Source organism: Fringilla coelebs, assembly GCF_963513975.1.
Source record: "Fringilla coelebs genome assembly, chromosome: 16".
Taxonomy (NCBI): Eukaryota; Metazoa; Chordata; class Aves; order Passeriformes; family Fringillidae; genus Fringilla; species Fringilla coelebs.
This window is the reverse complement of record NC_140042.1, coordinates 3,595,603-3,615,099: the sequence shown is the minus strand read 5'-3', so window position 1 is coordinate 3,615,099 and position 19,497 is coordinate 3,595,603. Positions and strand designations below refer to the sequence as shown.

At 47.8% G+C, this 19,497-nt stretch overlaps 1 protein-coding gene across 1 annotated transcript; it reads left to right on the top strand.

Annotated features, from left to right (window-relative positions):
• Nucleotides 1-7,596: 7,596 nt before the first annotated feature.
• Nucleotides 7,597-19,260, top strand: LOC311159937 (cytochrome P450 3A29-like). Its single transcript, XM_084216337.1, has 13 exons — nt 7,597-7,714; nt 8,557-8,650; nt 9,743-9,795; nt 10,892-10,991; nt 11,393-11,506; nt 12,097-12,185; nt 12,770-12,918; nt 13,406-13,533; nt 13,847-13,931; nt 14,576-14,736; nt 14,900-15,126; nt 16,566-16,728; nt 18,158-19,260. The coding sequence occupies exons 1-13, from the start codon at nt 7,644-7,646 to the stop codon at nt 18,251-18,253; spliced, it is 1,530 nt and encodes a 509-aa protein (XP_084072463.1). The 5' UTR covers nt 7,597-7,643; the 3' UTR covers nt 18,254-19,260.
• Nucleotides 19,261-19,497: the final 237 nt, after the last annotated feature.

Sequence of the window (19,497 nt, the reverse complement as noted above, 5' to 3'; positions counted from 1 at the left end):
CAGACTCATCTGTTGCTGAAGAAGTTTCTGGGTGCCTTGCCAACATGCTCACGAGTTAACAGCTCAGGACACTGAGAATGTAACATGGACTGAAATTCCTCACTGTTTGCTCTGGACTGTAAAATCTTACAACCCCTGCTGCTTCTCAGCAAAGCTGACACTCTCAAATAGTTTCCACACAAAATTTGATCAGTCTTAAATATTTTATTATTTTGCAGCAATAAACTTCCTCAGATCCTTAGTACAGGAGAGTCAAAACACTCAGAAACAGAACATCGTGGGGCCAACATTTTTTATGCCTTTGTCCTCTCCCCAGCAGAGTTGTAGCAGTTGTTAATCAGTTCCCACAAACCTGCAGATGTTGGGGAGGCAGGACAAGATCCCAGCTGGGGAAAATCAGGGCAGCTCTGTTATTCCAGGGTGGTTGATTGTGCTTTTCACCCACTGAGCATCTGGCCTAGAGAAGTAAACTAAACACAGTCAGGTCAGCTACAGCTCTGGTGGGAGAAATGAGGGCAAGAAATCAATGTTTTCCAAGTGGGAGAAAGGAAGAAAAAAAATAGTCAAACTGTGAAGGAAAGAACTCTCATTCTCAGGCTCCTGAAAGGATATTATAAATAATGCAGTGTTGTATAAATACAGGCAGCCCTTTGCAGCTGGGAGTTTGTAATAACCCAGAGGTATCACTGTACCCATTTTGAAGATGAAAATCCTCCCGCCACAGAATTTCATGAACGAGACATTATCCTACAAAATTGCCATAAGGTGCAGAAGTGCTTTTTTGAGGCCATTTGGCTCCAAAGTGTATCATCCTCCAGCTTCCAGCCCTTACTCCTCTCGGGATGTGTTTCCCCCACACGTTTTTGTGGCTAGGATTGGAACACAGATATAAACATGGGAGTGGATGGGAAATCTGCCACGGTATTCGTAGTCTAAACAATACCAGAGAAAACAGATTGGCTTCCCGCCCTGCCCTGAACAGCACAAGCAGTGGCTTGACTGAATCGAGTAATCTGGGCTTTCATTACTGATCCTTTTCCTGCTATTTGTCTCTTTTGTTCCCTCTTTTTCCCTCTGCGTTTTTGCTCCAGGGTTATTTATTTTCTCTTCACTCCTTTTCTTTTCTGTTTTTTCTTTTGTAAGCCTGCCTCTTGTTTTTATTATTTTTTCTCTCCTCCTCTTGCCTCACTAATTATTTTCATTTTGAACCTGCATTTCCCACAAAATCAAAAGGAACTTTATGTGAACACATGTTTTTTGTTGGGTTTTTGTTCACTTCCACTGTGCTCCAGGAGTTCTTTAGATTTGCTGTCTTGTTTACTCAGAAATGCTGGGCACGTCCCTCCAAGCCAAGGCAGTGTGGCCGCTGACTTCCCAGCCTGGTAGAGACCTTCATTAAGCAGGCAATTGGCACGTTCATCACCATTTGTTAATGAGTTAGGATAATCCTAAATCAGACCAGGCTGATGTGTGAAGTCATTCTTCGAGGCTTTACAAGGCAAATTTGTCAGCAGCACTGAAACCTGTGAAATCTTGTAGAATCAGAGGATCAGCACCTGCCTGTGGAGGAACGAGGAAGCTGCAAACCATGGTTGCACGACAAAAATGTGTTCAGAGGAAGAAGGGACCAACACGCAAGGCGTTACTCAAAGGTAGTTCCTGCTTTGTGCAACTTGCAAGGGGTTCTGTGCACCCTTTTTGCTGATGACACACACCCTAGAAAAACAGCTGCAGGGACTTGTTCTGTACCCTGAGCCTCCTTAATCTGAGTTTGTGCCCATTGTGCACTTCACAGAAAGTGCAGATCAGGCTAAAAGGCAAGTTGGGAAAAAGAGCCTGTGTAATATAACCTGGGGCCTCATGCCAAGAGTGACAAAATGCATGACAAGCACAGGTGACGCCACCACAGCCCTGCCAAATTCGGAAGGATGAATATCCCACCTGTGGTAGGAGGAAATTGAGGCACAGGCCAGCTTTGCCTATGGGACCAAGCTGCAGTCTGTGTGGCTGCTACCAGTGTGCCCAAGCGGCCTTGACTGCAATGTCCTCAGCACAGGGCAAAGAAATCACATCTTTCTTACAAAACAGCAGGATGAGTTATTTTTGGGTCTTTATAAATTGTCTGTTTTCCGACACTATCATTCTTACCCTACCAGGGGAACACAACTGACCTAATTAGAATCTAATTCCAACAGTACAAGGCTCAACTTTTAAATACAAACTTTTTCAATCTTGAGTTATTTTTTATGTATGTACAAGCACATCTCATTGGTGTGAGCCCCAGACGTGGGGGGCAGGGGAGGAGCAGGGCAAGGGGAGTAATCAAAGAAGCTGATAGTGGGACAGTTGGGATAAACAAGGGTCACTTTTCAGCTGTATTTATGAGACTGACTTAATCTGCTGGGAGACTGTATCCTCTGGGATTAAACCTCACATAACCTGATGGAAATTGGGAAATGTTTTATCCCCCACCATGGGGAGGACTGGCAGAGGAAGGATTCAGTATTTCAATCCTCTGTCCAGCAAAAAACATCCAGGGTGATCGATGAGGACACTTTCATTGATCCATACCTGTCTCCACACCACAGAAGAAATTAAAAGGTGAGAGAAAGATGCTTGTTTTCAATGAAGCCTATTTCACAAAGCCAGCAAGGGTTAATCCAACCAGCCAAATGCTTGGCTTTAGCTGCAATAGAGAAATCCTGTGAGGTTGAGTGATAAGCCTCCAGCCATACCTGCTTGGATTCTCAAGGACTGTGCCTGAACATGTTGGGGATGGCTCACATCCAGCAGCTGCTGACAGGGAGTCCACAATGCCAAATGACTCAAGAGCCAAACAGCTTCATCCTTGCCCTGAGTGTATACGCAGCATGTATCCAGAAAAAACTCCCAGAACCCAGGCACTGGAGACAGAAACAATGGGCTAAACTCTGCCCCTGGGCAGCGACATGTCTCTGAGTGCTGGGTCTGGCTGAACAGAGATCCTGACTCCAAAATAGATTCCAGAACACTGGATTGTTTCTAATGTGTGTCCTCGTGAGATAGGGTGGGTTTGGCGGTAATGAGATGGCGGTAGAAAGGGCTGCATGTCATGTGTTTGCAGATGATGGTTTCAGGGTCATGTCATGATTTTTGTCTTTTCTGGCTTGACTTCTGGTTTGGAAGTGGCTCAGTAGAAATTGAGGTCATTGCAAGTGGTGCAATGATACTTTCTGAAAAGCACTGGCTGCTTCATGCAGTGAGACTGAGCTACCAGCTGGGAGGTCTGAAAAGCCAGAGTTGTTCTCTGGTACAATGTGAGACAGGCAAAGGAGAAGTTGTCCTTGGAGGAGTTGGTGTCCAAGCATGATGGGGAGTGCACACAGGACTGCCCCTGCCATGCTTTCCAGAATTGGTTTTACACTTCAACACTGGCTGTGGCTTATAATTTTCCATCCTAGCTCAGAAATTATAGAGGAGTGAAAGGGAGATGGGTTTCAGCTGTCGACGCTTCAGGAGCATTCAGCAGCATTGCTGGATGAAAGGAACAACGTGGTCTTTTTGCTCTGCAGAGGTCTCAGAAATACCCAGGCATGAAGCACTGTGTGATTTTGGGCTTGGTGAGAGGGAAGGCAGAAGCTACTGCCAGCCCTTGGTCCTCCCCTGGCTGCTGGAGCTCTTTGAGGATGTCATACATCTGGTGCTTTCCCATTTAGTCCTTTCAAGAGGATCATTTCAGAGCAAGGTTTGTAAAGAAGAGCCAGGAATAAACAGCTCATGATGCCGTTTGTGTGATGAGAGGAAAATAAGAAGGGAATTGTTAAAGATGGGACAGTCAGTGAATAAAAACCTGGTTATTAATGGGGCTGACATTTGGCTATAGCTGTTAGACTGTGTGTGTTACAACATGACTTCTCCCATTGTTTGTGGAGGAAAGAGAAACCTTTGGGTCTGTAACACAGCACCTAACGAGACATTATCTTGCAAATAAGATAATAAGCATTATCTTGTTTGCAAGATAATGTCTCATTCTCTCTAAGAGAGAGCATGAGATGCAGGGGAGCATTTATCTCCTGGGGATGGCCTTCCACCAGTGCTCTGCACTCTTGCAGGTCTTCTCTCCCCTTGTCCTGGTTCAGTCCCACCAAGCAGACAGGCATAAAATCACCTCTCCTTCAGGGAGGACCCTCTAGTTAAAATTTTTGGTTTTCTCTCTCTCGGAGCTTTAAGAAACTGAAGTTCTGCATGAGGTATAACATCATCCTCTGTGCCCCATCAGTTCAGTCACTGCTCTTCCAGTTGGTCTAAATTGCATTGTCCCATTTTTACTGGTGACTACAGCCAGTTATCACAGTTCATGTCTCCTTCTGTTTGTGTTAGCCATGGTGACCATCAGCCTTTGAATCCCCACGTATCTCTGTTCCTTGGCCACCTGTTCCCTCCCGGCTCCGAGGAGTGCAGCGTGTTGGCACAGCAGAAGGGCGCTGTGCTCCAGGGTGACTGACACAAACACAGGAAGGGTACCCAGGGCATGAAAGCACTCTGCTATTGCAAAGAGGAGTGGTAGATAATGTGTGAGTTAATATTGAACTGGGATTGTTTCCGGGCTGGCACAGCAAGAACAAACAGGCCAGGAACCACGGCAGTGTCAGGGATCACGTGGAGGGCAGGGCCATGGCTTCAGTGCTGCCCAGGACCATCACGGGCCACCGTGCTCTGGGGGCAGAGGGTCACACTCAGTCATTCCTCCTCTCCCCAGGGCATAGGAATAAATAGTCTTCTAACAGCACTGTGTGCATCCTCAGGGCTCTAGCAAGCCTTTCTAGAGCCCTTGGGATTTGTTATTAATGGAGAAAGCAGCGGCAGTGTGTTCATGTCAGTAAGAAGGGCGATGTCAGAGAAGCTGAGGCCTCTTGTGCTCATGACCCAGAGGAGGACATTCTTTTTGGACCACTCTGGGTCCTTCATAGGTACAGGTCTCTAACCCTGGAAACATCACAAGGGCTGTGAACCAGCTCTGCATGCTAATATACAATCACATAGACCAGCACATCAGAGAGGTCACTGGCATTGATGTGGCTACTACCAACGGGGTTCAGCACCTCTCTTGGAGATACCTCCTATTAATAAGTTATTACCTGAAATGGGAGGGGTGGGGGGGAAGTGACATTTTTGTGAAAGAGGTGAATTAGAAGGTGATGTCAACTTGCAGGCTGCTGCTGCTGTTATTTTTCACTTGTTTTAGCACATCTGCTGCACGAGTGCAGTGGGGAGCAGCCATCGCTTCCCCTTTCTTACCACAAGATGTTTTTGCTGGATCACCAGCCTTGGACAGACAAGAGTTGTGTAGCCCAAACAATGGGCAATTTTCTTCCCTTCTCTTAGACAAGTGGCTGGGATGCCACTGCAGCCCCTCCCCTGCAGCCCTGTGGAAAATTTGCTTGCCCACAATGCTAAACCCCTTTAAATGTTACCAGAAGAATGATCTGGAGAGCCTTTCCCTCTGCTTTATTCCTCCTGGGTGCCATTTCAGTGATATTCACGTTAGAAAAATAGTCTCAGTAAGTACCGAGTGTACCACCACATTTGGTCTAAAGAGCTGTGTAAGGATAAAAGCATCACTTTAATACATGCAATTTGTATAAAATTATCTGACAGTGAGTGTTCAGAATGGCCCCACCTGCAGCTCTGAGTCATGGCAGCAATTTTGACTGGGAGGTGGACATTTTATCAACTATGTTTTTCTCAAATCTGGGGAGCTGGAGAGACACAGCACTTCGAGAGACCTGCAAAAAAAAACCCAAACAAAAAATCTAATTACTAATTTGCTACAGACAAATTAGTAATTTCCTTGTATGCAAAGACGCTGCACAGTTAATTTACATATTTTGGGGGCTAGCTAACATTCTTGTTTTCCTCTGAAGTCTTTCCTTGCTTCAGTTTCTGTGTGAGAGGAGAAAATACTGAACCACAAACCCACTTCCTACTGAGAAATCACAACAGCTGTTAAAAATTATTGGAAAATCAAAGGGTTTGTGTGAGGGAAGAAATGCAGCTAATCCCAGCTTGGAAGTTACTGCTCCAGCACCTGGTTTCTCTTCCTGCCTTTCACTGCTGTTCTTTACGTCCTTCTGGTATGGGACCTCTCAAGGAGAAGAACCAACCTTTGGATACAAGAGAAAGGATAACTCCCCGAGTACAGTTGCTTCAAGGTATCTTAAAAGGGGCAGATCCCATAAAATGGAGAATAAAGTTCCTGTCACAGCACACTGCTACGGCTCAGCTCTTCAGAGCAGCCTGGAGAAGCAGGAATCAGGGATGAGCCTTCGTAAAATGGTTAATTGATTACTGCCAGCCAGTGATTATGTGAATCATTGAGCACATCGTGGCTGTGCAATGCTGGAGATGTCTGGGACACTGACCTACCAAAACCGGCAGTGTTACTGCTCAGCTCTTCCACGTAAGTGTGGAGGTCACTGCTGAACCCACTGGCAGCTCAGCACAGGCTGCATGTGTGTTATGAGGCAAAAGAAATGTTTGGGCAGAGGCAAAATCCACTGCTGGCCTGCAGGCAGAGCCACGTGAGATGTGACTGGCAGGTAATTGCAGAAGCACTTGGGTTTCCTTAAGGCTGAGCGTGCCAGAGGCAGGGGAGTAATGTCCAACGCAGGTGAGTGTGATGTAGGGTCTTTGTGGGTCTACTGGTGTCTTCAGGGAACACAGAGAAGGGGACAGTGCTGGACTGGGCAGAGGAAGAGATTTGTGGCCCTTCTCAGTGTGACAGGGACAAAAGACACCACATCCTGACCCATCCCCACACACACCCACCAGCCCAGGGTGTTTGCATATGCTGAACTAAACTGGCCAGAGGCTCCACTGTGTCCCTCACACAGGTAATGCGCTTCCCATTTCTCTGACAGAAAGCAGCCAGCCCAGTGTCTGTGCCTGAGGGGGAAACTGAGCTGCCTAAAGCCAAATGTCATCATCTTCTGCAACCTGAGTGCAGAGGGAATGCCCGGGGCAGAGGGAATGTGGGAATCCACCCCCGGGCGATGAGGCTGGGGAGTGCTGGAGATGTGGGGGCCGACTGTGGGACCCGCAGCACCTCCTGCCCACACGGCCGTGCCCGGGGGGCTCCCTGGGGCTGGCAGGTCACAGACTCAGGCAGAAGCTCCACCGGCACAGGTGAGACTCCAAGTTATGCTGCCACAGGATTGATCCTTCAGAGGATCTGCCTTTCAGCCTGGGCAGGTGTTTGGCGCAGGTCTGTCTCCTCCAGCCCCTTCCCTCCTGGACCCTAAACAGGAGATACACACGGAGGCGGGAGAGGAGGCACAAAGGAAGGGATGTCTGCACAGACACCCCCGGAGCTGCGACAGACGGGACACAGGAGCAACTCCTTATCCCTCCAGAGGCAGCACGAGGAGCTCGGGGCGCTGCCGCTTGTGCAAAGCGCCCTTTCAGCAATTTCCAGCCGCAGGGGAGCGGGGACCGACACCTCGATCCCGGAGAGCCCCGCTCCCGGGGGACGCGCCCGGGGCCCGGCCCTGAGGCACCGAGCGGGCGGGGACGCGCCGCCTCCCTCACGTGATGGCGGGCACGGGCCGGGGCCGGGGCCGGGGCCGGGGCGCGGCGGTGGCAGAAGCCGGCGGACAGGGAGCACCATGCAGCTCCTGCCCAGCCTCTCCCCCGTCACCTGGCTGCTCCTCGTCGCCCTCCTGTGCCTTGTGGCCCTGTAAGTAGAGGCGGGCCCCTGGAGGACGGGCAGAAGAGCCCGGTGCCTGTGCGGTTCGAGTGAATTAGCGCTGAAACCACGCGGGGCCCCCGCGCTGCCCTCGGGGCACAGCGAGGGCTGCTCAGGGGGGCTGCGGGGCCCCGCTGCCAGCGGAAAGAAGCGAGCTGGGCTCGGCGGGGAGGGAAATTACAGGAAATCCTTGATTTTTTAAAGCTTTTTCCAAGAAGGAACTTCCGGTTGTTTAAAGACAGCAGCGCCCGTGGCGTCCTTGGGCTGTGCCAGCTGGGACGAGCGCAGGGCGATGCCGGAGCTGCTGCTAGCAGAACCCTCCCGATTAAGTAGTTCTGTTGGCAAAACTTCGGCTTATATGGCTCAGGGGAGCTGTAATGAGCTATACAGGCAAAAACTTAATTTTGCTGTGGTAATTTATGTCCCTGCCGTGCTGCTGTAGCACGGCCACCTGAGCATCGCAGGAGGTCTTTGCAAAGGCAAACACAAGGGCAGGCCTCAGCTTCAGAACTCAGTCGCTCCGAGATCTCTCCGGAGTCACCTGAGCCACAGTTGTCTCAGCTGGGCAACTAAATGAGGCCCTGAGGTGCCCAGATACACTGGTTTGCTTAGGCTGGGCTTCAGCTCCTTTCAGCCCTTGTCTTCCATCAAAACGTACCCCAAGTGATCCTGCATTCATTGCAAAGAGTATCCTCAGCAGGGCTGCTGCTTGTCCACAATTTCAGCTTTTCCTGAATGACAGAAAACAGTTATTTGAGCAGTTCCCTATGCTCAGGAAGAAGTATCCTCTCTTTTCATTGCATAAGTGTTTCTCACATATTTTTTGTTGGCAGCTATGGGATATGGCCCTACCAGACCTTCAAGAAGCTGGGCATTCCTGGCCCACGGCCTCTGCCATTTGTGGGAACTTTCCTGGAGTACCGGCATGTGAGTACCAGCAGCTGCTGCTCTCTAGTGTCCTGGATCCTTCTTGTGGCTGGTGCTGTTTTCCCCATTCTTTGGGCATCTCTTTCCTTTGTCCTTGATTCAGTCAGATGAAAATTATGCTTTTAGGTAGGAGGCTTTTTGGACATATGGAGAACATAAAAGTTCAGGCTGACCTGAATGAGGTGTGCTGTATTTTAGAACTACTTTGTAATTTAAATTTTTTGTTTCTCCCTGTGTTTCTACCTGCTCTCGAGCAACTGAAGTTCCGTTGGAAACAAAATAAAGTATTGGAGAGATTCCTAAGACTTCTGTTTTCTGGGAACTGCATGTTTCTTTGCCCTTTTTATCAACAACATGAATAGGCTGAATTAGCCCCAGAAATGCGTCATCCAATCACTTACTTTTGGGCCAGCCTGAGACTAAGCCAGACAAATACATTTTTAAATAGAATTCAAACACTATCAAGCTACCAAACCTCATCAAATAGCAAGGCAGTAGCTGACCGCAGGTAACTGATTGCAAATGCAGAATAAGTGTATTGGCTTCAATAAAAGAGGTGTTTTGTATTTGCTGGGTTCACATCTTTCATGTTGCCTCTTGCTAATGGTTTAGTGAGCCTTATGTATCTTGTAAATTTCATTGTTACATGTAACATCAGTTAAAACCTGAATAGAAACAAAATAAAAATCCCTGTTCAGTAACTGTAGGGGAAGATCATATGAGGACGAGACAGCACCAGCTCTAACTTGTTGAGCAGAAGGTGAAAGGACACCCTGGGATCCAGTTCTGCCTCCTAACTCTGCTCACTAAAACTTTGTACCCTGTCATACCTTGTCTTCATTACATTTTTAGATCAGGTTGGCTGGTAGAAGTTGAAAGTGCCTTTTTATTTTTTCAATCTCTGCTCTCTTTTTTCTCTCTAATGCAAATGTCCCCTAAGCATCTGCATGACGTTTAAGAGGACTGTGCACCTCCCAACCTCAACCTCTGCCACTTACAATGAGGCTGTGGGATGCACTGTGCTGACAGCTGTGGCCTGTTTTGATCACTTTTCACTGGCAAACTGTTCATTTCTCCTTTCTTCTTTTCCAGGGAGTCCACAATTTTGATCAGAAATGCTTTGAAAAGTATGGAAAAATCTGGGGGTGAGTTTCTACAGAACAAAACTACCAGTTTGGGGTGCTCCACAGCCCCAGAATAGAATGGGAAATGTACACTGATGTTATATTCCTCAGTACTGTAATTCCAGCAGTGACAGTGTGGGATAATCAAGGTTTAGCACTGGGAAAGTCTCCACCCATCTCTCCAAGACTTTCTCCTGCTGGGATTTTCAGTGTGATGTGGGGCTGGGATGGTGATGGCCAGTTTATGGGGTCATTTTTTTGCATAAGCTTTGAAAATCACCTCCACTGCTTGGTGTCAAGCTGAGCCTCCTGCCTTTGAAGCTGCTCTTCTGTGTCTGGAGCAGAAAGCAAGCTGCAGGCTGCCACAGTGTTTTTCATCTTGCTCCCTGCTTCTCCCAGAGCTGGGGCACAAGCTACCTTTCAACCTGCCTCCCTGCTCCCTGCACAGTGCTTGTTTTATGCAGGGGCCTCTTATCATGCTTCCACTGAGAACCTCTCAAACCAAAACAAAATTGCTCTGCAAAAAAATCCTGGGAGGCTTCATGAAGCCTGGTGCATTTTTTCGAAAGATTAAATGTTCGCAAGCTTCTTGAAGATGGCAGCTTCCCTCAGCTGTGGCCCAGAGCTCCCTGCCCTTTAGCCCACACCATGACTTTTAAGTTTTTCTGTCTCTGTTGATTGGAAAATGGAGAGATAGATGAGGTTTTCACCTCTCAGTGCCTTGTAGGCCAGGCTGGAAATCTCTTTCCTCCACAGGTAGATTGTTTGGTGTGTATTTCTTGTCTCCAGCCATCAGTAGGGAAACAGCTCAGGCAGCCCAAGTGCAGGGGATCAACATCGTGGCAAAAAGCTGCCTTTTATCTAAACCCACACAGCTTTGGCAACTCTTCAGTACCACAGACAATTGCTAGAAATGCTCATGCTGCCCATGTTTGTCACTGTCGTTCCTTTTCTCCTCTTTCACTACATAATAAACAAGTTCCAGCCTCATCCTTCCCACTGTTTTGTCAGAGGGCCCAAACCCTTTGTGCCATGGCTCTGGCCATTGACAGAGCAGGCTGCTTTTGCTCCAACTGACTATGAAGCATGGACTGACTGTGGGTTTCTATTGACTTAGGTTTTATGATGGCAGGCAGCCTGTGCTGGCTGTTTTGGACCCCATCCTCATCAAAAACATCCTGGTGAAAGAGTGCTACAGCATTTTTACTAATCGCCGGGTAGGTACCTAGTCCTGTGCTTTGCATTTCAGTACAGAGCACATGCAGCAAGAAAGAAGGAGTTTCTTCTTGGTTTCTGTTCTCCTCTGAGCCCTTCAGCAAGTACTTGCGAGAGCAATAAACTTGCCCCAGTTTATTGATGATACCAACATCAAAACTCTGCTAGGGAGGTGTAGGGGCCACTCTGGCTGGGACATTGGGCCATCAGCCTGCATGTGCCCTGGGGGTGATGTGATTTAAGAGTCTTAGACTTTTGTTTCCTTTTCTGTTGTTTGCTGGTTGAGGTGGAGCTGACATGACTTCAGGGGCTGAGTTAACGCTCCATGGAAGGTTTTTCTTTGCATTTTTGTCACATGGAAGGGGGCAGTAAACCTTCACCTGTCTCCTGTCCCCCTATGCAGAACTTTCGTCTGAACGGGATCTTGGGGTCAGCCCTCAACGTGGCTGAAGATGAGCAGTGGAGAAGGATTCGTATGGTGCTGACTCCAACCTTCACCAGTGGGAAGCTGAAGGAGGTAAAACACAGGCCACTGGTACTTTGCACCCATAGCTGGAGAAGAACTGAGCTGTTCTGAGTGCAGACCTTCCCCTCAAATGGAGAAGTCGCCCTGTTTGCCAGGACCACATCCATGGGCACCTGCATTGTTGGTGCCATTCAGCAATGCAGTGTCTGGCTGCCATCCCAGGGAGGGAGTCAGGAGAAGGGGGTAGGGGATGAAACAGCACAAAAGGCATTGCAAGCTGAGGCTGTTGGTCCTATGGCCTGTATATTCATCCTGCTAAACACATCATTCACACCAGGGTTGTCCATTTTCCATGCGCCCAAGAGCCATGTTCATCCCAGATGGAGTGGATGCTAAGCTGGAGTGGGAGCAGTGTGTGAATTTTTGGAGGAGAGCCTTGCTCAGTCTTAGTCCGATGAGCTCTCTGGTCAGGTTGTTGAGAAAGCAGTGACTGAGGCCTGGAAATGAGACCTTCCCCTTGCTTGTCCTTCCTCCCCAAGCCAGATGTGGAAAGTGGCAAGTGGTAGATGGCAGTGTGGCCCAGCCTTGTTTGGTGGCAGGGAAAGAGTCAACAGTGCTTTCTTCTTTGGTTTGCATTTCAGATGTTCCATATCATTAATCACTATGGTGAAAAATTAGTGAAAAACATTGAGAAGAAAGTGGCTAATGACGAGTTTGTGACTGCGAAGGAGTGAGTAACTGTGTGGGGCTGACAGGAAAGGGTTTGTATTCAGTGTGGGGAAGGGACTGTTCTGAAGAGCCTTTTCCACACTGCAGCATGGATCCCTTGTCAGCTATGGAAACTCCACAGCAGTCATGGGCACGGCATGTTCCTCAGCACTGGGCTCGCTGTGCTCTGCTCTGCTCAAATGGGAGAGCTGTGCCCTTTCCCCATTTCATTTTACTGGGGATGCATTTTGAGGAAGGAAGTATTTCCCAGAGTTTTTCTTGAAGCTGCACAAGATAGAGTATTTTTGGATGTCATTTTTGCAATCTCTTTTGCAGATGAAAATCAGAATATAGTCGTTGTTACCCAAGACTGCAATGCTTTCCAACTACAGCTTAGGTTTTTGAAGCTTAGAAAAGTTGGAGGAATTAATGCAGTGGGGAAACTTCAAAAACAAAATGATGGTTACTGCCAGATCAGGACAGACCTACTGTGCTAGGACTGTGCATTAAGAGAGATTCCTTCTCACAAGGATTGTTCCTAGATGGGCTCTTATTTACTGATGTGATTGGGTTCATCTCGTTCACTCTCTCTTCTTCTCTACTCAGCATTTTTGGAGCTTACAGCATGGATGTGGTGACCAGCACTTCTTTCAGTGTCAGTGTTGACTCCATGAACAACCCCAATGACCCCTTTGTCACCAACATTAAGAAATTTCTCCAATTCAGTTTCCTAAGTCCTGTGTTCTTACTCTTAGGTATGACAAACCTCATCTCATATAGCCCTGAATCAATGTCAAAGGTGCTGCATTTTCTGCAAGCTTCCTTAGTAGCTTTGAGTCCTTTTTGCCATATGAGAGATGCTCAGCACTTTGCAGGATTAGATTTACAGTCTCAGATCTGCAGAAATATTTCCTCAGGGAAACCACAGTCGGGATTTTTACAGCCCATGTGGATCTTGGCAGCATCCTCCTATGAGGAGACACCCTGTTTGCAGAGATGGTGGAGAACTGCTCTATCAGAGAGCTGCACTTAGTGTAGTGATGTGATCATAAAGTAATATGTGGTGGAGGTTCTCAAGTGCTATTGCATCCCAACCATGGCTAGGTAAAAAGAGATGGAGGCAAGAAAAAGGGTCAAGGTCCAGATGTACTGCTTCTTTCTATGTTTTAGGCCAGTTTGGATTTTCTCAGGGCCCCTTTGAGCTCAAGTGTGTTGGTCTCTTCTTTTCTTCTTTCCTTTTAGTGTTGTTCCCCTTTGTTATCCCTGTGCTGGAGAAGATGAAGGTGACTCTGTTACCCTCAGATGTCATGGACTTCTTCAAGAATGTCTTCACAAAAATGAAGAAGGAACGGGAAAAGGGCAGCAGCACGGTAAGTCCAGCCTAGGTGGCCTCTTCTCTTCAGGAAAAGTTCTGAGTGCAGGAAGAATCTGGTGGCATCTTCAGAAGCTGTGGTGTGTCACCTGCTCTCCAAGCTCACCAAACCCGAGAAAGGCCAGAACCACACCCTGCCTGGGGGTCCAAGTGGAGAAAGTATTTGTGTTCCTGAAGGGTCTGTAGTCCAGACTTCATCATGTACTGAAGCCATGAGCTGTGAGTGGAGCAGGTGTCTCAGCAGGAGACTTGTGCTGGACAAGGTTTGCATCCTCCCCACCCACATCTTCTCTGCCTCTGTTTCTCCCCAGGACCGGGTGGATTTCCTGCAGCTCATGATTGAATCTCAGAACTCACATGATGGCTCCAAGTCTGCTGAGACCAGCTGGGACAAAAGTATGTCTTGGGATGTGTCCTCCTCTCAGCAGAGAGCAGTAGTTCCTTCTCCATTTAAAAGGGAAGCAGGGAGAGGATTTTAGTCATTAATCCCATGAAAGATTCAGTGTCTCGGTAGGGGCCATAATGATGTTAGCACAGGTCAGCTGTATTTTTATTGTATCTCTTTTCCTGGGATAACTTCTGAGGTGTGTTTGTGCAACAAAGAACAAAAAGAGTGAGTATCTCCTTACCTCCATTTCTTACTTAGTTGTCTCTGAAGGCCAGCAATGTTGGCTGTATATCAAAATGCACACAAAGCACATATGCTGTGTGTACCTTGCTCACCTGTGAGCTCACCTCTGTTCACTGTCCTAGGTAAACTGTAAGAAGATAAAGGCTCAGCCAAGGCATAGTCCTGGTCTGTCAGCTCAAGGCAGGATGCTTTTAAACCTTTGAGGTGTCAGGACAGGGTATTTGTAGGACACACTACACTGCATCCTGCACCCCTTTGTGGTACCAGAGGGTAAGCTGGCTGTTTCCTTTACCAACTGTTGTGTAGCTAGGAGTAGCATTACCTAGACTGATGACTGGGATCCTGAATTCCCAAGGGTTAATTACTGTAATTTGCAGCTTCTTGTATGTGCTTCTATGCCTTTTTTCAGCATTAAGTGATGAGGAGGTTCTGGCCCAGGCTCTTATCTTTGTCTTTGCTGGTTATGAGACCACCAGCTCCACCCTCAGCTACATAGCCTACAACCTGGCCACCCACCCTGATGTGCAGCAGCGACTCCAGGACGAGGTCGATGCACACCTGCCCAACAAGGTAAAAGGAAGGTGGGCTTGTTCCCACCTGCCTTGCAAACCCAGGCTGGAAACAGAGTGGCAGAGGTGCTGGCACTGAGATTCCCCCTTGCCTGGAAGCACTGGGGGGCTGTAGGAGTGGCAGTTGCAGTGCTGTGTTCTCAGTCCTCCCATTCCTCTCCCAGGCCACTCCCACGTACACCGCCATCACCCAGATGGAGTACTTGGATATGGTGGTGAACGAATCCATCCGGCTCTACCCGGCTGGGGGCCGGCTCGAGAGGGTCTGCAAGAAGACTGTGGAGCTCAATGGAGTGACTATTCCAGAGGGAATGGTGGTCCTGATCCCAGCCTTCGTGCTACACCGGGACCCGCAGTACTGGCCAGAGCCGGACGAGTTCAGGCCTGAGAGGTGAGGGCCACTGGGGGCAATAGCTGCATGCTCAGCCCTGGGAGTGGGAATGGCAGCAAAAGTGAGGAATGCATGATTATAACATTTAAATTAGGCATTTATCATTGTCTGACATCGAGTCCCAGCATTACCGTGAGGGGAGTTTTATGATCTACATCCATAAACTGTGCATGGAATTTAATTAACTGCATTGAAGGGAGCAACAGTGAGAGCAGCTCCCAGCAGCTGTAACACTGAGGGGTTTATGGCCAGATATTAAAGCAAGAGCCATTGGGTGACTGGCACAATGCCCTGCAAATCAGCAGTGGAAGGGCAAAGATGGGTAGGGAATAAAACTTAATTTTTAGCTCAAGTTCTGAAGCAATCTTTGCTTAGGAGCTCTGTCAGACCCTGCAAAATGATGCAATAGCCCAAGACAGATCTGGGCTACCCTGAACCTGGTAATCTTCAGGTGGCCACCAAGACATTGATGCTTGGTCCAGAGAGAGCAGGACCAGACCTCTGCCCTTGCACCAAGAGCTGAAATACCCCTGGAAGCTAATCCTGGTGTGGGGACATGGTGACCTTTGAGACAAACATGGCAATGGTATCAGGCAGAAGCACCTGTGAAGCCTGTGGTCACCTCGTGTTGGATTCAGAAGGAAACACCCAAATACAAGTGCTCTGGCAATGGGCCAGGCTACACCAGTTGCTCCAGTAGCCACATCCTTATTCCAGTTGTCAAACTTGGCATGGGTAGCTGGACAGGAGCTCTTTAGGGCTGATTTGCCTCGCTGGGAGTTCATCAGAGGGATGTGCTGGTGTCTCAGTAGTGAGATACTTCACTTCTGACTTAGCATGGCTGAGGTTTGTCCCTCATGCACTGGGAATGAAAAGCTTTCTGACATGAAAACCAGCTGATCACTAAGAAGTATTACTGAAAATGCTCAGTGGCAAATTTCTCTGTGAAGCTGATTGTTCTTCCCTGTTTTTCATGATGAGGGAAGGAATTGGACTGGCATGTCTCAAAAGCAGCCCTGCCTTTAGTCACGCAGGGAGAGAACTCCATCTTTGTGTTTGCTCAGTCCTTTGATCTACAGGGAAGCTGTGGAGCTGTAGACCTGTGTGGTTTAGGGTTTGAAATCTGGGTTCAGTTTTGGAGCTGAGAGGGAGTTCTGAGAACAGAGCAGTTATGAAATCCATTAGCGTATTTCAAGTATTCCCAGGACACCCAATGCACCTGGATTTGCACAACCAAGTCTGAGCATTGGGATGAAAGCAGAGGCATAACATATCTATTGAGACAGAAATAAGGGACTTGGCTTCTAATATGCACAGAAACACAAAAAGCTTTTTCCTTCCCAGACCCCTCATTACTTCAGATTTGGAAGCTAACACATCCTGCAACAGACTGGCTCTTGCTAACTTTTTTTTGGTTTTTTTTTTTTTGTTATAATCAGGTTCAGTAAAGAGAATAAAGAGGGTATTGACCCCTACACCTTCCTGCCATTTGGGGCTGGCCCCAGGAACTGCATAGGGATGAGGTTTGCTCATCTTGTTGTGAAAGTGGCTGTGGTTGTCCTGTTGCAGAACTTCTCATTCAGACCCTGCAAAGACACACCGGTGAGGATGTGGGGTGACGTCTCTCGTTATCTGCCCCTTACTCCCTGTGAGATGGTCCTGCTGTTACATGAGAAACTATTTAAATCTTCTCAGTTAATTGTAAGGGGTTCACCACAAGTTACTTATGATTTTTTTTAAAAGCCTCCACAGAAGCATATTTAATGTTGGTGGGATATTTTAGGCTGAAATTCCTGAAGTCCTGTGCCTATCATTGGGTGCCTCTAAATTGTGGGATGCTCTCTCCCCCACAGTGCACTGTTGGTCTGTTTGACCCAGCTTAGGAAGACTCTGCTCCAGAGAGCAGGAAGAGAATATCCCCCAGCCAAAGCTGTGTTTTGCAACACAAACATGGCTATTCTCTGTGGGACATCCCAAGACACCAAAGTTCATCTCTTATGACCCAGGGAGGTCCCTAAAGGGTAGCAATTTTCAAGCAAGCACAATATGGGTTAAGTTTGAATTGGTGACCCTCTCCCTCTTTGGGGCTATGCAGGATCCCACCAGGCTTTGGTTTTGCCCAGGATCCCAGTGAATGCTGCATACAGTACTGATGGGATGGGCCTTGCAGGGTGGGAGTGTTTGACATGAAATAAATGCAGGAGCTGTTGGAAATGATGTGTCAGTCCAGCCCTGCTGAGAGCTCAGCAGCTCCTGTGCCTCAGGCAGGCAGCAGCACGGCGTTTCCAGCCTGACCCAGCTCCCTGCACTCACTGCTGCAAAAGCCTGGGCCATTATTACATTCTGTTGGTGAGGAGAGCTTGGGAAATCAGAGCAGAGGGGGCAACAAGTCACTCAAAGGACGTTTGTTGTAAGAAACAGAAAAGTCCTTATTAAATTATTACTTGGCACGGGTGCTCAGCTGGAATCTCTGCAGATTCAGATTGCAGCTCAACTGGTAACCTGGAGGTGAAAGACTGTAATAGTCCATTAACAATGCAGTGACCTATCCACCCTCCCCCAAGTCTAATGACATTTTTCTAGTCCTCTGCAATCCATAAAATTGATTCTTTTTATAACTGCCTTTAATTAAAAGGAGACAAGTTAAATATGTATTGTATTATTGGTGCCCATAGGTTTATGGGGCTCTTTCAGCCCTTTTTTCTACGGAAGGTGTCATGTACATCAGAGTGGGAGGGAAAATTTCATGCTGGAACATCCCTTTGGAGCATGTGTATGGAAGCTGCAGCCTCCTCTCACTGCTGCACTGATGGCACTTTGGGCTCCAAGCCATATTGCTTAAATTTTCTGAAACAAAGCTTACTGGGATATGGGGGGTGAATGTGGCCTGCTGTAAGTACACCTGTGAGCTGGGAAATGCATTGAAAACAAGTGGTAGCTGGGATGTGTGTGAGCTGTAGGGCTCCTGTCGTCCTGTCTGTCCTTTCTCCAGCTGATGTGGATGTTTCATTGTTTTTCCCTCCTGCTCAAGATCCCACTGGTCCTGGACTCGAAAGGTTTCATGCAGCCAAAGAAGCCCATTGTCCTGAAGATGGTCCCAAGAGCCCAGGCTGACCTGAAGAAGTGAAGGAAGCAGGAACAGAGCAAGAGACTCTTATTTAATGGTGCCTTCTCCAGCTCTTGAGAGAAGACCAGGTTAATGTGTGCTCTGTAGGAGTGTCAGGGGGGCAGCCCCCCCTCATTTCTTGCACAATTACATGAGCATTATTCTAATGAACATGAGCCCCAGGTTCTGCTGTCCCCAATCACAATAGGCATTTTGCAAGACCATTTGCACTCCAGTTATTTGGGCATTTTTTTCTCACTCTCTGAAGAGGCACTTTTCTAAGCAATTTGATTCCAGACACTGTCAGTCTCTTCTGGCAGTGTAATTTAAATCAAGATGGGGAGAGCAAATTGCACATAGTTAAGTAATGCTGCCATTGCTCCTGTTCCCTCTGCCTGCTGGGTGATTCTGTGTGTCTCCTGGTTTTATTCTCCTGGGAATGCTGAGTTGTCCAGGGCGTTTCCTCCGCTTTGTGCTATGACCCTGACAAGTGTTAAAATGGTCACATCCTTACAGGACTGAATGCCTGCAGCAGATTTTCTGATGCTGATTTATTTAGATTTTAGTATGATTTTTGATGGCTTTTTTGTGATGCCAAGTGCAGATGGGTTAGCTGGAGGAGCCCAGAGAGAAGCAGTTACCCCTGAGGACTGGAGATTTGCAGAGTGGGAGAGAAGTGTCCCACATGTGTTTCCTGATTGTTTGCTTGTTTTATCGTGGGCATGCAGCCACCTGCCATGGGAGGGATTGTCAACACAAGCACTATCCATATTGTTATCATGACACCTTTTAGTCTGATTTATATTAGGCTACTGTAAGACCAACTTAACTAAATTAATAATTATGCAGGGTGCAGCACTGAGAGCCTTCAGATGTCCTAGGCAATCCTGTCTGGAAGAAAGGTGCCTTTGCCTATTGAGAGCTTCAAAATCTTGCCAAACTTCGTAATTTTTGTACAGTCTAGGATTTAATATTATTCCTCCAAAAACTGCTGCAGGAATGCTAACTGCAATAAAAAGTTAACTTGCCTCTTCTGTGTCCAGCTGATGCCAGTCTCTGCTGCTGTGCTTTCTCCATACACAAGTGACTCCATCTGTAGATCTCATAAGCCTTTGGCCAGGTGATGAAAACTCTTTTTATCCTGGATGAATCCCTATGGGTACCATAAATTCTAGGAGCTGCTCCTGGAGATGCAGAGCTGAAGGTACAGCAGCCCAAAAAGAACAGCTGAGCAGAGTCATTGAGGGTGTGAAGTGATTCCTATT